Source organism: Chrysoperla carnea, chromosome 2 (assembly GCF_905475395.1).
Source record: "Chrysoperla carnea chromosome 2, inChrCarn1.1, whole genome shotgun sequence".
Classification (NCBI taxonomy): Eukaryota; Metazoa; Arthropoda; class Insecta; order Neuroptera; family Chrysopidae; genus Chrysoperla; species Chrysoperla carnea.
This window is the reverse complement of record NC_058338.1, coordinates 32402156-32420325: the sequence shown is the minus strand read 5'-3', so window position 1 is coordinate 32420325 and position 18170 is coordinate 32402156. Positions and strand designations below refer to the sequence as shown.

General features: G+C 28.0%; 1 protein-coding gene across 1 annotated transcript in view; it reads right to left on the bottom strand.

Annotated features, from left to right (window-relative positions):
- LOC123293235 (fasciculation and elongation protein zeta-2) overlaps positions 1 to 18170 on the bottom strand; it is a 63149-nt gene that overhangs the window by 2479 nt on the left and 42500 nt on the right. The window contains exons 2-6 of the mRNA XM_044873985.1: positions 3672 to 3780; positions 1302 to 1575; positions 972 to 1225; positions 595 to 670; positions 457 to 522 (exon numbers count right to left, since the gene is read on the bottom strand). Coding sequence (XP_044729920.1) covers positions 457 to 522; positions 595 to 670; positions 972 to 1225; positions 1302 to 1575; positions 3672 to 3780 — 779 coding nt within the window. The remainder of the gene's footprint in view (positions 1 to 456; positions 523 to 594; positions 671 to 971; positions 1226 to 1301; positions 1576 to 3671; positions 3781 to 18170) is intronic.

Genomic DNA, 18170 nt, shown 5'->3' with positions numbered 1-18170 from the left:
AACTGAAATTTGACCTACACAGTTAGACTAACTATTATTGGGTGGGTCTAAGGTGTATAATAATCCGCTTTTTTACAACTTAGAGTATATATTTAAACACACGACCTAGAGAAGATATAGTTAGATGACATTCTCAGGGAGCAGACACCCCTTGCGTAGACTAAAATGCACTTATCCCGAATTGAACACGATAAGGGTGAATTTATCTCCATAAACAAATGCATTATAAGGAATAATCTTACTAAACGTAAAACGTCTATAGTCTAATCAACTAGTTTGAATCGTGTTCTCACAAACGGGTGGAAACCAGAATGTATAATTTGTTTAGAGGAGGAAGCAACTCGATAAAAACTTCTTGAATTAACATTTTTGTGGAGATAGGACGAAATTATTCGATCACATAGAACTAACACTGTGACTCGATTGCATCATTGCTTATGATGTAAGAATATTTACCTTTTAGTATATAATCCGTCAATAACGTTGGTACGGTTGGACTGTCTTCATTAATAGCCTTCAAAACTGAAGAAGAAATATTATAATTAGAAAAGATTACCATTTATAATAATGTTAATTTTTTTGAAATAAACTTACTTTTTATTAAAACTTGTAAAGCTTGATTATCTGGTGGACCGCTATCAAGATGGTAAGGGATAACAGTTGTCAGGTACTGCAAATTAAAACGATTGTTTAACCTTGATTTTTGATTAGTTTATAGAAACATATTATGAATTATAATTAAAAAATTTGATGAGTAGGGATATTTTCCTTTAAATAAGGTATCTATATGGTTTTTTAAGGGCCATCCCTCGGCAGTAATAGAAAAAAATAAATTAGTAGATAACGATCCGAATTTTTAGTATGTTATAGTTAACGAAACATATTATATAAAACAATTTGGGTACCTTACTGATCAATTAAGAGAGTAATTATTAATTGATTAGTAAAGGTATTTGGTAAAGGTCACTTACTTTTGGATCTAGCCCTGATGGAGGCGAACGTTGAGCATTATTTTTAGATGACCGTTTCTTTTCTACATGATATTGTCTTCGTTTATTCTGAACAGCCAATAATAATGAAATAAATGTATTTTTCAATTCTTTTTCATATTCTAATTCATCCCTTAATGCCAATTCTGATATTAATGTTTCTGAGAACTCACGTATTAATACTTCTAATTCCAAATATAATTCATTTAATTGAGAGAGACTTAAAGCTTTCAATTCTGAAATACAAAAAAATATATCAATTAAAATTACAGTAAATTCAATCTGTAAAACGTTTTTAAATAAAATACTTACTGTCTTCATACAACGGGGAACTGAGTACTTGTTTTCCTTTTTCGAGTACTTCATTACCATCCAAATATGAACCATCAGAGTCAGGTGAACGTTCTAATGATTCATCCTCTTGCATCATGTCATCAATTTCTCTAATAACTTCATCTGCAGTAATAATAGGTTCTGTATCTTGGTTCAATCCACTTAATATCATTGAATGCATATCTAAATCACTAGCCACAGCTTCATCTTCAGAGCTCAACGTTAGTAAATCATCTTCTGGAGATAAATTATCCTGAAAAAATAAAAATAAATTGTAGTACTAACATTGAATCAATAGTTGACCACTGTCACCGCTTCAACAAGAACGAAGTAACCGAATCCACCCACATCATAAAGTTGATTGTATATATGAATGTAGTTTAAGATAAAATAAAGATTTTAAAAAAAGATGTGGGTGGTCTCTGTTATATATATTTTCTAATAACGCAAAATTTAAACTTGTTTTATTCGGTCAAGTTAATCGGTCAATGTACGCTGGACATTAAGTTTATAGATTGAGGAATCCAAAACTTTAATTAATAAGTGAAAGCCCATCAACATAAATATTTGTTTAAAATAGAACTTTCTTTCATAGCATGATTTAAAACTCATCACCATACATAAAATTTATATTTCACAATTAATTAAGCATGAAAACTGCATAATTTTTTAAACTAAACTAATAATTAAAATATCTGTATAAATAGCTACTTTAATTTAATTTTCTATATCACTAAGTATGCACTTTATATGTTCCTTATAATTCAGTGTCTATCATAACTATTATTCGAGCTTGTAATTTTAGGATGATAGGGTCATAAGGATTTTCAAGTGAGGTGAAATTTTATAATTTTGGTAGTCTATTTGCTCTAAATGTTTTATAGACAATAAATTTGGTTGATTTATCGATTAAACTACTAGTTTCAGTGGTATCGAATAAAGAAATTGCTTCTATATGCCACCCCTCGTACACATTTTAATCGATATCTTATAAAAGTACTCGTTCAATAGTCACAGGAGGTCTGCTTTTTGTATTTTTTGGGTAAAAATTGCTTTAAAAAATGATTTTTTTTTTTCTAAATCAGAGTTAAACAACACTAGTTAAACAACAGGATTGACTTCCTTACTATTTAGAAAAGGTGCTCGATTGTATAATCGAGGGATATGATATCTTCTAAAAATTGTTTCCAATCTGTGGAACAATTCACAGAAAAATTGGTTCACGAAATAGTTAGATGATTTTTGATTATAAAAAATTATTCTCACAGGTATTTATAATGCTTTTTAATTCAGATTTGTGAACATTTAATTAAGCCGAAACAATATTAGAAAGTTCATTTATATTCTAGTTAGTTTCTATAATATTCGGAGTGCTTATCATACATAGTTTCACTCTTGGGTATAGAAAGAATGATGAACAAAATTGTAGATGGATTATTGTTCGGTATTATTATGAACCTAACCTACTTTTTCAACTTATTTTATAAAAATGAAAAAAAATTCCCATTTCTTGATTAAATCTCTGCACCTTAGGGGACTTTATTTCGTTCATGAGTAGAAGTATTCTCATTCAATCATATGTACAAATTGCTTTGATATACAGTGTTGAATGAATGTCCGATGCCAAAAAATATCTAGAAATATATAGAAAAAATTCGTTAACTATAATACCCAACGTTTAATGATAAACCGTTTATGCAGTCCTCTAAAACCAGAAAATTTCCTTTTATGAAAGCCCGAAAAATACAATTTTTGAGCGATCAGATGTTATATATATAGATCCCGTTTTGTCAAGTGTTGGACAAAAATATTTTTTGCATTTGGTATTCAATTATTTTTTTATTAGAATAATAAAGAAAATCTATAACCTATATTTTAGGCTTGTGGTAAGTAAAATCAATTAAAATTTTTTGAAACTTGTGAAAGAAAATCAAACATTTTCATACTCATCATTAATATCGTTGCCCACTCTTCTTCTAATATTAAAATTTAAAAAAACCAAGCAGAAGATTTTTCAATAAGTTTTCCATTTCGTCTAATATATTTACAAAGTAATTAATACCTTCAAAATACCTAAATGATAAAATATTTACAATATTACTCATGTAATAATCATTGTTTATTTTACTGATAAAATTTTCATTTTTTCAACGCGTAGAGGTACACCTATTTTCCAATTATTTGAATCTATATTCATTTTTTCAATTTTATTATTAAATAAAGTGTATGTAATTGGGACCGCGTAACACTAATTTTACTCTTACTATTTTAGAAACTTCCTTGTTGCTAATTTTTATAGAAAAAAACATTATATTTCTCCCAAAGAACATTTTCGGAAATTGTACTTACTTTTGGTTCTGTTAAATTTAAGGCTTGTAACTGCATTTTTCTAGCATATGATTTTGACCAATCAATTGGTAAGATATTTCCAAAATTTCCGGTTATAGTCCACCACATTCTGTAATAAAATATTTTTATTAATTAATTTTGCAAAAATTATTTATCATAATCTTATGTAAATGATTAGAGAATTAATTATTTTAATATAAACATGATACTGCTAAAAGATAATTTATTATATCTTTATGTTACACAAGTTTATCACGATGAACTTGCAAAGAATTCCATTTCCTTTTGCAAAATACAAAAAAGACATTTGTTTTGTTTGGTAATTGTGTATTTAAATTTGTTGATCTTAAATTGGATCAAATTGTTTGGTCTAAAATAGTTATCGTTCGTTTAATATACGTTGAAAATAAAAAATGGCGGTTTTAAGTTTTGTGGGAAACAGTTTTACACAGCTTTGTTGATAGAAATTTAATCCTTTAAATCCAGCACTAATATTTTTCATAATATCCTCTGCACCTACTAAACCCTCTAAATTTCAAATAGTGCAAAAATTCCTTGAATTAGTGTGTGACCCTTCCCTCCAGAGTTCCCGACACGTATTTAAAAAACTAAATGAAGGTGAAAATACCATTCTGAGGGTTTTTGGTGTAGGTAAATTCGAATCTGTCTATAAAAATGCGAAAATTTTTAATTCTGCGTACCGAATTTCAAAATTTGTATCGCATCTGTTTTTCGTTTATGAAAAAATTTTTCTAACAAAAGTTGTATTTTCAATAGAAACTTTTCTGTAACTAATAAAGACAGATAGTTTTTTTTATAATTTTTTCTAACTCTACAATTTTTTAAAAGTTATGACAAATAATTCGAAAATTCGAAAACCGTTACAGCTAGAGCAAAATTTTAAATAGCAACAATATTTCTTGGTAAAATTCCAATAAATTTTGTTCGAAATATTTATTTGAAAACTGGAAAAATACTCCCACCCCCCGCCGGTTACGAAGATTTAAATCTGTTCCAAATTTTTGATGTTATCTAGAATCTAGATCCAACTATTATTTAAAAAAATTTGAAATATACTTGAAAAATGGAATGTAACAACGTTGAACGTACATAAAATTACAATAAATTAAGTCGACTTAATAATAGACCATGCATGGACCAAGAATAGGTTATAAGAAACACTTATATAGCGTTTTCTATAAATATATACGCACGAGTTTATTTAAATAATCATAGTAAGATAATCTTCTGATGTCTTTAAGGTTCTAAGCACCTGCTGTGAATACATATTTAAATAGAATACATAAGCGTAGCCGCAAACAATTTATTTATTTAAATTACTATAATACCAATGGGAATAGGCTATTTGAAAGTATGAAAAATCTCTATATATTATAAATACGAAAGTAAGGATGTTTGTTTGTTTGTCTGTTACGCTTTCACGCTAAAACTAGCGAATGGTTTTTAATGAAACTGTACAGAAATATAGCTCATACTTCAGAATAACACATGAGCTATAATTTATAAAGATATATTAAAAAAATAATAATTATAATATTTAATCTCATTTACTATTTTAAATTTTTGCAGAAATCTGTAATTTATGGTACAAAATGATGATTATAGATCGAGCAGATATCTATAATCATCATTTTGAACCATAAAGTATACTGTAAAAATTTAAAATAGTAAATGTCAAAACCATTCATGGCCAACTTTTCTGATATCATCAATGAATTATGATTAATTGTGCACATCAAGAGAGGTGGAGGCTATAAAGCGGTTTTTTTTACTTTTAAACCAAGTGAAACGGGCGGGTATCAGGCTAGTATTGTAATAATTAGTCATATTTGTTAAAATTTGTTATTTCTTTAGTTTCTATCGCGTTATCCAAAACGGTTTGGTTTGACTGATTTTTATGAGAACGTAATAAATTAACATAAATAAATGTAACTATTATTAGTCGTTCAAAGTAGATTTCAATTTTAATGCTTGGTTCCGCAATACACTATCTAATTATAAGTCTACGATTGGTTATAGATTTTGTAGTCACATAGACACCAAGCCTATCTGGCTGATCAGATGTACGATGTTGTTGTACCACCCTAAGAATGGCAGGGGAAATTGCGGGAAAATCCAGCAACAAGGGTAGGTCTCAGATATAAAAATCATTCATTTCTTTTTGCTTTTCATATTTTGGAGATTCAACTTTTATCAGAGAAAAAGGAAATTTTTTCGTCTACTCAAAAATGTATTAATAATACAAAATTATATTTTTGGATAGTTGCCACAGTAATTTTTTTTCAATGCCATCGATATACACGCTCATGAGTGAACAATACAATACAATAAAAATGAATACACAAAGGTACAATTGATCATTTAAAGCATTCAAATGAATTGTATAGTCAACTCAAAGGCAATAACAATCTGGTTGGGATATTTCCTTGAAGGAAGGAAATCACCAACACAACAGGTGTTGCGATGTGTTTTGCAGATAAATAGAAATGGTTTTTGGATTTGTGCAAATTTTTGTTGTATATGTATAATCATCTTCTTTATATTGCAATACCAACAATAAATAACAAAATAATTTAATCGTAAATGATTTATTATTACAGATTAACGAATACTAGGTATCTACTTGTTTTGCTGATTTTTTTACGCACCATAAATTTAACAAGAAAATTAATTTTGTTTCATATGTAAATTGTTATACTTTGTATAAATATAATATATATCTAGGTATACTAAGTTTAGTTCCAAGTTTGTAACGTCTAGAAATATTGATGCTATTAACAAATTTTTGGTGTAGGTGTTCATAAAATCACCTAATAAGTTCACTTCCGTTGTCTACCTGTCTGTCTGGGCATCTATGGACACGATAACTCAAAGAGATACAAAATTTGTGAAAGAGATACCAAACTGAAGTTTTAATATCAGGACGTAAAAAGTGAGGTCGAATTCGTAAATGGGCAACATAGGTCAACTAGGTCTTGGGTCTGTAGAACCCATCTTGTAAACCATTAGAAGTAGAACAAAAGTAAAATGTAAAAAATTTCCTTATAAAAAAATAAACAAATTTTGTTTGAAACATAGACCTTACTGTTTTCCTGAAAGGGCGCAAATTAGAACAAAACTTTGGTGTCTTTTTTCACCAAAACTATAAAAGATAGAGAGTTGACAATTTGCAGGTAGCTTCAACTAGTGGTCTTGTGAAACATTCTTGAAAAGCAAAAAAAAATTCTAGAAAATGCTCTCCAAAATAAATGGAGTTGCTTTATTAAACTGACATTCAACACTTTCTATACAGAGTATTTCAACAATTAACTCTGTCAATTGTTTGTTTCACTTGTTTTTAAATTAATAAGGTTATTCTGTTACTAACGAGTATTCAACATTCAAATCTAAATTTTTGGATGGTTAGAAATGTGTAAAGGAAGCTACACGTAATTGTTAAAATGCGCATGCCGAATAAGAAACTTCGATCGATTAAATTTGACCAAAAAAATGATTTCTTCTAATTTGCGAATAGAACTTAAAGAAAAATAAAGAATTTTCAATTCTTGTTGCAGACCACATTCAAATACGTTTGATGAATCTAATGTGCTGAAGGACATTTCTCTTTAACTTGATTTAAATTGTTCTGAAATACGATCTTCAGAATTGTTGAAATATTTTAATAAAATTCTATTCTATTTTGGAATTAGAATTGAAACATAGAGCATTTTTAATCGCATGGGTTAATTAAACTCAAAAATAATTTAATTACGATACAAAAAATAGTATTTCCGTTATTTCATGTAAATTTTCTAATAACATTCAAAATTATTCTATTATTTTATTATCTATTTTACTGCCGATTTTATAATGAATTTATTAACATTAAAGCAGGTTTTTAAGAACAGAAAAGTTATAATTAGAGCAACGTGGGAGAGAATATTCACAAATGTTCTGCAGAATTTTAAATTCCAAAAATAAACAGTTAATGAACATATTAATTACTATATTTAAAAATAATGAATTATATTTTCAATATGAATTAATTTTTCTTATGGATTGGATTAGTTAGTATAATAATAATTATTATTATTTCTTTATATGGCTTGAATTTAAGTACTTATTTATGTATGTATGGTATATTCTTGAATTATTCCATTGAAGTTCTTGAACTATTGCACGTTTTTACCCGACTGTCAAGGAGTGTTAAGTTTTTAAGAGCGTATCTTGTATGTATATTTGCAGGTAAATTTCTTTATTACCTCGTATCTTTCATACGGCTCAATGGATTCCAACATTTAAGGTATCATTATATTTGTCTCAAAAACCCAACTGTTCTTAGATAAATGTTCGAAAAAACAAAACAGAATTTTTGCCAAAATCATAGTCAGTCAAAATGTATTTATAGCACCATCCAAAAAAAATAACAAATCAAAAATATTATTTAATGCTGAAATTACAAAATGCTGATTTGAAAATTATACTATGAAAAATTAGGGAGCAGTGATATTAAGTTTATAAATAATAATTGACACAGAAAATAGAAAAAAAAAATTCCTTACACAACAGAAAGTTTATTACACAATAAAAATATTATAACGCAATGTAAATATTTATTGCTTGGTAAGGATATTAGTTACGCTATATTATATTTCAAATAAACATTTATAGTTGATTTTGGAGAAAGACGAAAGATTTTCCTATCAATTCTATCTTTAAAATATAAAATAAAAACAGTAAACTAAGCTAAAATGAATTTTTTATTGTCGATTTAAAATGATAAAAACATTTCTTTATTTTTCTTATCAATGTATTTTATAACTTTAAATAAATACTAGAGATCAAATCAAATTAAAACTGAAGACTTCAATTCAATTGTCTGATTTTATTTGGAAAAAACATTCCATCATACGGATTATCCCATATCCAGGCACTTTTAAACCGAAGATTATCTTAAAAGAAATATTTTAATTTTTTTGGTTTCATTTGAAAGGTAATTTACGGTAATTTACGGAGAGTGTTCATGTGCGAGCTTAGGGTTATATACCCGAAAAAACTAAAAAATTGTCGATGATCTTCAAAATCAATTCAGTTTGGAAAAGGCATGACATATAATTTTAAGAAATAAATAATTATTATGGAAATGAATAGTCAAATAAACCTGGCTCAATTCACTTCGAAAAGGGAAATGATAAAATAATTAGGTAATTCAAAACAATAATTCAAAAGAACAAAGTCAACTCAAATATTTCAATTTCAAGTAAAATATTTCCAAAAATTTGTCCCAAAAAATGATAGCTCTCTAAGCATGCTTTTCATCTTATCTGATGTCCTTGACCATCACTTTGATATTGATTTAAGAAAGAGTGTTATAAGTTTAAAGTGTTTATCTGTGCGTCTGTGTGTTTCTCAGTGACATCGTAGCCCGATCGTAACCGACTCGATTGAGAACATTTTATAGCTAAGTTTCCAAAAATCGGTTTACAAGGAATAAATCGCATTTGTCGGAGGTTTTTTAAATTTTATAAACTTCACTTGTATATCATAAATATGAGCTGAAATGCGGCAAATAATATATAATACAAATTATTGCATTATAATAAATCATATAATTATACTTAATATTTACATAGAATTATAATAATAACATTTTTATTTAAATTAAAGAATAACAATCAAGAAATAATTATTACGATTGTCTTATTTTCGTATATTTTAATACAATAATTATTTCCTGTCGTATCTTTATTATATCATTATTGTATTGTACGTATACATCAAAATTATATAAATTTTATATAATCAATTACACCTTCTCACAATCAATCTTGATTATAAAAAATAACTAGTTTAACTAGTTAAACATGGTAGTCTGTCAAAAGTCAAAAGGATAATGGCTTGTTGACTTTTCTGATTGTAAATCTCGTTTTGAAATATATAAACATGTAACAACATCTGTTTGAGTACCTATTGATTAGTTGCAATTCCAAACCGTAAATTCCAATAACTAATAAATTTTTGGAACTATGTTCCTTATCGCACATTTTGATTTGTTTACAAGCTGAGAGGTAAAACCAAAAAAAGTACAATAGATAAAAACGATCCCAAAATCCGACATGTAGGTTACCTAGGAAACTAAAACTTTTAAAAATTTGTCAATTTGTACTTTTTGTCCAAAATTTATGTTTTTTCATTCAAAAAAAAGTTATCAGAAGTTAAACATAATACAGATAATTTAAAGTAAGGACAATGATGTTATGTCATATTAAATATCCTGATCAAACAAGTTGTGGGTAATGTACGCATATATTCGGTTGATTACTAAGTCAGAAGTATGTCTTTTTTAAACTAATATTACAATTAATTCATAAAGTATAGAGTTAAACTAGATATAACATTTAATTCTTTCTGGTAATTAGAAGATTTAAAAACATACGATGAAAACATACCTATATATTATAAATGTGGAAAGTAAGGTTGTTTCTTTGTTTGTTTGGACAAATTTACCATTTATAGACATCTGTTCAACCAAGATTTTCAGACATACTTTTTACATAAAAAATTCGATCATACGATTGAGGCAGAATATACTTGGTGCCACTATTTTAACATGTGTGTCAGGAAAGGGGAAAGTGTTATCATATCTCGAATCACAATCATCCCCACTGAACTGTCGTTTCAATTCAAACGAGCTAAATTTCGAATCAAGATCATGTTTGTAGTTATCATTAACATAGTGCAAGGGCAAACATTGGAGGTAGCAAGGGTGCATTTGAAAAAGCCTTGCTAATAAGCCGTGCCCAATGCCCAAAATCTTCACATATTTGCACCGGACGGAAGAATATATAACATATTACTGAGTAGCATCCTAGAATAATATTCTGTTTTGGGTTATTTTATTCTAAAGAGGAATTAATTTGTTAAACGCTATCTGAATGATTTTTGCTTTTTATTTCAGGACAAAACGCGAGCGAAGTCGGAGTGAAATTTAGTAACTTCATAAATAAATTATAAACAAGATGATAGAAGTTTTATTGGTGACGAAATGTTAATTTAAAAAATTAATTTAATAATACTATACATAGTATTATAAAATATAATTAAGATTATACCAATAAATATTATATATATATATATATATATATATATATGTTTGTATTCATTTCAGTACATTGATCTAATAATAATTAATAAATGATACTTGATTTTACATTAATAATAACGCATAAAAGTATGTATGTATTAGTATGGATATATATAGAATACTTGGTTCATGTTTCATCCAATTATGGTAAAAATATAAAATGTACCATTTTTAAGTCAAGGCTTTTATCATTATTTTCTTTTCTAAAGTTGTACAATTCAAATACATCTTTAAGCAGTAAGTATTGAATTTTTCTAATTTAATAATAAGATTAATTGGAAAAATAGTACAGGGTTGTTCAATAAGATGATACCACGTTAGTGGGTCTTATTTCGATTAAAAAAAGATGTTATAACACTTAAATTGTAGAGGCATGTTTTAAAATATTGGTCTTATATTATGTTTTAAAACGCTTTCACCATTTAAGTGGTAACATCTTTTGGGATAATCTGTCTGTTCTATTTAAGTGGAAATATCTTTTTGGGCATAATTTATCCCATTTACGTAGTAACATCTTCTTGAAGAACCTTGAATTTGAGAACCACATACCTTCTCTCTGGGAAATAGCTTTTCGTCAAACTTCAAGAGTAGATAAAAAATCTCGCTATGTGCAAAGGTCTAAAAATTTTTTTTTAATGTTAAAGTTAAAATATTGGAAAGGAGGAAAGTTATAAGAAAAATTGTGTGAAAATATAAAGTCTTCTACAACTCTTTTTAAAGACCTATTGAATGAGATCCCACACAATTGTATGTAGTAAGATAAATATTCCCGTTCATCAATTTTGTGAATAAAACTGAGGGATGGATGCAATCTATATTTTAACTCACTCCATTATGTGAGGTTTTTGGGTCAAATAGAATAAGAAATTTCCTGTGACCTTTCTCCAGAGATGAATATTAAACTATGAAAGGTCCTTAAAGCATTTTATTGCCTATGTTTGAGCCTGTGGAGATTTTTGATTTCATTACAGTGCACTTCAATAACAAGAAACGAATTAGCGATCTTCTATAAGAAAAACGGTAATCATTTTCAAATAACTTATGCGTTGAGCCGAAATTTAGATTAAGTCGAGTTTTGATACTTGTGAATCGAATTACGTGATTGCAAATTCGTCTCTGCTACCAAATTCTTTCCTAAAGGTTTTAACCGCTTTGAAGATATATGTGTTATAATATTAATCACACAGATAATGTGTTAATTCATGGGTATTTACTTAAAAGATTTAAGTAACATTTTAAAATAAGAATCACGTTTAAGGCATTATTAATATTTTTATCTCCTGTTAAATCAATCTTTAGAATTCTTTTATAATAGGTATTAATTCTTAAGGTATACATGTATGGAAGTGCCTCTGTGACCGGAGTTGACAACGAATTATTTCAAGTTATAACGGCGAAAATTTTTTTTAGTTTATATGCCGGCCTCGGAAGTCATGGTGAGACGTTTTTATGTGTACCTAAAAATTCTGAAATTTTAAAACTTTCTTTAGAAAATTGAGAGCACTGTAACAGTTACAGAACTTTGTGTTACATTCAGTGTACATAAGTAGTAGAAAAAATTAGTTTGATAATACAGTAATAGAGAAATGAAACGTTAGTCTCGTATATTTTCAGACACTCATTTTTTGCAAGCTTCCATAAGGCAATACAATTTAATTTTTCAAACAGATACAACAGCCTGATAAAAAGCGTTTAAGTCAGGCATGGGCGAGTTATTTTAAGTTGAAGTCACCATTGTTATAACTTTATTGTGTGCCATAAACTTTATTGTGTGTTTCTTTATCCAAGTCCGCAATGCTCATAGAGGAGGAAGCGAGACGGGTACACGATTCTTCTACCTATCTCAGTTTCTCTAATACCAATGAGATAGGTAGAAAAGAAATGTTTTTTCTCTGCCTTACTCGTATTTTTGATTGTCACTGATTAGGTTATCACTGTCTTACTCGTATGTTAGTTACAAAAGTCTGAGGGACTTCTCTAAGCCACGTTTGCCCATGCCTGCTCTATGTGACTGTAATAACACTATCCAGTCATAGTTTTCTACTTGTGAAAACTAGAAAAACAATGAGAGAAAACGTTTTTAATTGCACAAAATGCCAGAATTTTCTACCGTACTAAAAAAGGTCGATAGCATTTATATTCGAAGATTATTTTCACTAGCGCCATCTGTGAAAATCTTAAAAGTATTTGAAGTAGCCTCCGGTAAGGGACGCATTTCCATATGTTTATAGTTTTGTCTTGTGAATAGGGAGGAACGTCTTTTACATATGAATAAATTATTCATCACCAGTTCATTTTTTTTGTGTGTAAAAATAAACTAATAACTGTCATTATATAATTCTAAATGCATATATTTACTACCTAAATCTATTATTATTCACAATTAAGTGTTACTAATTGTCACCATCCTTTTAGAATTTTTAAAAATATAGTTATTAAAATTTAGTGGTTGTTGTATAAACATTTATTTTATGTTACATAACATAATATAAATAAAGACGTGTTTTATTTTTGTTAATATCCTGTGAATTATAAACAAAAAAATATTAATATTTGATAATACGCAATTACCTTATCTCCTAATATAAAGACTATTTCAAGAGGCTATATGAATAAAAAGGCTCTAATAGAAAAAGGGCGGTTTCAAAGTGCTATTTTCTTTTGCAGGATCTTTTTCTTGTTGTCTGATGATAGTGCGGATGCTAAACGATCACTGAAGATAATCTAATGGTTTTATTATCATTTTTATGCCATGTATTTATGAAATATATCAAGGTGTATTAAGTTTAGTCCCAAGTTTGTAACGCTTAAAAGATTGATGCTACGAACAAAATCCGTCTGTCTCTCAACACGAAAACTCAAAAACGAAAAAAAAATATAAAGCTGAAATTTTTACAGAGGACGTAAAAAGTGAGGTCGAGTTCGTAAATTAGCAACATGGATCAACTGGGTCTCGATTTTTTTCAATCGGGAAAAAATTTTTGTTTCCGATTTCGAGAAAACTCTGTATATAAGGTATTTTTGACCCAAAAAATACAAAAATCCAGTTTATGTATTGATTGGAGGCATAGTTTCTGAGAAAATCACTCTTTGTGTCCAATTTTTGATTATATCTCAAGAGCTACGCATCCAATCATTAAATAAACCCAATTTTTGGATTTTTTGGGTCAAAATTATCTTATATAATGAATTTTATCGATATCGAAGTCATACAAAACTTTTCGATTTTTTGGAATTTTCTTAAGGGGTACCCCTTAGAAATAATCGAAAAAATCGGGAAAAAATTTTTGTTTCCGATTTCGATAAAACTCTGTATATAAGGTATTTTTGACCCAAAAAATACAAAAATCCAGTTTATGTATTGATTGGATGCATAGTTTTTGAGAAAATCACTCTTTGTATCCAATTTTTGATTATATCTCAAGAGCTACGCATCCAATCATTAAATAAACCCGATTTTTGGATTTTTTGGGTCAAAATTATCTTATATAATGAATTTTATCGATATCGAAGTCATACAAAATTTTTCGATTTTTTGGAATTTTCTTAAGGGGTACCCCTTAGAAAAAATCGAAAAAATCGGGAAAAAATTTTTGTTTCCGATTTCGATAAAACTCTGAATATAAGGTATTTTTGACCCAAAAAATACAAAAATCCAGTTTATGTATTGATTGGATGCATAGTTTTTGAGAAAATCACTCTTTGTATCCAATTTTTGATTATATCTCAAGAGCTACGCATCCAATCATTAAATAAACCCGATTTTTGGATTTTTTGGGTCAAAATTATCTTATATAATGAATTTTATCGATATCGAAGTCATACAAAACTTTTCGATTTTTTGGAATTTTCTTAAGGGGTACCCCTTAGAAAAAATCGGGAAAAAATTTTTGTTTCCGATTTCGATAAAACTCTGTATATAAGGTATTTTTGACCCAAAAAATACAAAAATCCAGTTTATGTATTGATTGGATGCATAGTTTTTGAGAAAATCACTCTTTGTATCCAATTTTTGATTATATCTCAAGAGCTACGCATCCAATCATTAAATAAACCCGATTTTTGGATTTTTTGGGTCAAAATTATCTTATATAATGAATTTTATCGATATCGAAGTCATACAAAATTTTTCGATTTTTTGGAATTTTCTTAAGGGGTACCCCTTAGAAAAAATCGAAAAAATCGGGAAAAAATTTTTGTTTCCGATTTCGATAAAACTTTGTATATAAGGTCATTTTGACTCAAAAAATACAAATACCGGGTTTATGTATCGATTGGATGCATAGTTTCTGAAAAAATCGCTCTTTGTGTCCAATTTTGGATTTTATCTTAAAAGCCACGCTTCTAATCATTCTATAATCATCACAATCTTTACATGGAATTTCAATCATTAACTCAGTCAATTGTTTGTTGTTACTTGTTTATATTATTAAAGTTTGTTTCGAAAATATAAGATTGGGCTAAAAATTTTTTAAACTAAAACGTATTCTTTAGTTTTAAAGTTATTAGGCTTTAGTTTCAAGGTTATTTAATAAATTTATTATAGACTAATTCTTTATTATATTTAGCCGCCTTTCGTGTGGCATGCAACATAAAAGAATGTATCCATCTTCTAGGAACAAATACAGTCCACTGACCCTTGTAGTCTTTAAAATTCTTTTTCGTATCAATTTCATCCTCATTTAAAAATCATTAAATTAATTTAAAGTAAATGAAAAGTATTAACGAAATAAAGTTGAATGATGATGTAAAACAGATCGAAAAATTTTCACTAGATAATTTGTAAATACATCATTATTATTACGAGCATGCGTATTTTTATATCCTGTATATGTAATATATATCAATGTATACTAAGTTTAGACCCAAGTTTGTAACGCTTAAAAATATTGATGCTACGAACAAAATTTTGGTATAGATGTTCATAAAATCACCTAAAGAGTCCATTTCCGATTGTTGGCCCATCGGTGGACACCATAATAATTTTTATAGTGTGCCCCGGACGTAAAAAGTGAGGTTGAGTTTGTAAATGAGCTACACTGGACAATTGGGTTTTGGGACCCATCTTGTAAACCGTTAGAATTAGGAACAAAAATTTAAATGTAAAAAAATGTTGAAATAAACAACTTTAATTTGAAACATTTGTTCGTAAACATTACTGAACTGTTTACCCGTGAGGATGCAAATTAGGACAAAAATTTGGTGTCTATTTTCTCCAAAACTATAAGAAGATAGAGAGTTGAAAATTTGCAGGTTGCTTGAAATAATGATCTTGTTAATGTTTTAGAAAAACGAAAAAATATTTTAGGAAGAAAGAAAATACTTTCGAAAATTTTCGAAAACCCAATAAAAGGCAGACTGTCTATCAGACATTTTTAAGAAATATATAAACTCCATGTAATTTTTTCTTTTATTTTGGATTTAAGTGTTTAAACATTTATAATTTCGAACATATTTGATTTAAACATTTATAACTTACGATATGTTGTAACGTTCGCTATAAATTGGATAATATCTGCAGATTATTTTGTAGTGCATCGTTCATGTAATGCATATTCGAAATAAAATTTAAAACTGTGCACTAAAGGGGATGAATCCATGAATTGTGTAATACTGTCTAGACAGATTCATCGTAATAATGTGAAGCTTGTGGAAAATGTATTGTAGAAAAAAATTACCCTGTTTCAAGCTGTTAGGTATCTCTATCATTTATAAATCCGTACAGTTAATCACAATTTAAATTTTAGTGCTTTTATTTATTTGTTTTTATATTTTCCGAGATGTGAATGCGACTAACACTTGTTCAGTTTTATGTTATGACTAGCTTGATACCCGCCCGCTTCACTGAGCTTAAAAGTAAAAACCACCGCTTTATAGCCTCCACATTTCTTGATCTCAGTTATCCCCCTTCTATAATACTTGAAGGGATTGTTTTACGCAGCTAAAAGATATGCATAGTTTTTAATTTTTTAAATTTTAAAATAGTCATCATATCATTGAGTATATTAGAAAAGGTGGCTCTGAATTGTTTGACATTTACTATTTTAAATTTTTATGTGTTATTCTGATGTATGAGCTATATTGCTTGACAGTTTCATTAAAAACCATTCGCTAGTTTTTGCGTGAAAGCGTAACAAACAAACAAACAAACAAATATTCTTTCTTTCACATTTGTAATATATAGGGATTTGTTTTAAAAAGAGTGTAGGAGCTGAGTGGGCATTTTCAGGTCCCACTGAACAAAAAGTGTATTTCAACGTAATTTGACCCGCTGAATCCGAATTTTCAACTTGCAAATCGCTCAAAGTGGGTAGAAATTTGTTATAAACAAATTAACTGTTTAACACGATCATAGCTCTTAAACTATTCAAAATTTACCAAAATATACCATTTTATTCTATATTTAAAAAAAAAAATTATTTTTTTATTCGTCTTGATACGATCAATAGAACTGGATATATATCGTTAAAATAGTAAGACTCAGCGCCTAAACTAAGTGAAATATAGTACTCGAAAAGCTTGTCTAGTTCAGCTAAAAATTTTATCATTAGAACCTATCAAGCGGGTTTAAAGCTATACAGAAGTGTTGAGCGATGATCTTAGCTTTTTTAAGAGTTCTGTGAAACAGATGGATAATATAAACACAGCATTATTCAACCTTCAGGCACAAAACCAATGACCTATCAATAAATGTGTTTGCAAAAATTTTACAGACTTTTAGAAACAAATTGTAGATGAAAAAGAAAAGTAGATTTTATCCTCTAGCAGACATACTTCTCCAAAAAGGTTTCATGTCTAATCTGTCTTGCAGAAAAAGATGAGATAGTTTCAGAGTTAGTTTTTTACACTCATTGTTTGGCTCTATTAAATAAACATTTAACTATAATTTTGTTTCTGATTTTCAAACAATCTTTATAAAAAATATTAAGCATGATATATTTTTTTTAATCGAACGAAGGCCGCAGGTTAGTTTTAGTTATTTTAAAAGTACTTATGAAAAAATATAAGTACCATGTAATTAATTAATCAAAAACATGACATATCAGCAGTGTAAAATAAAACAATTTTTTATTCATTTAAATGCAAAAATTAAAAAAATAATATTTATATCGTAAAAATGAAATTGTATACATAACTCATATATAGAAATCATATATTCAGGGCATAGGTGATTGATATATCATGACCTGAATGTAATTAAATATTGTAAACTATATACAGTAGATCAGTTTAAATAATCAGTTTTAAAACTCTAAAATTCTTGTTTAGGCATTTTTTGCATGAATTTATTAGCATATCTTATCATATCGACTTATTCACGAGTTTATTTCAAACTAGAGTGATACCCACCCGCT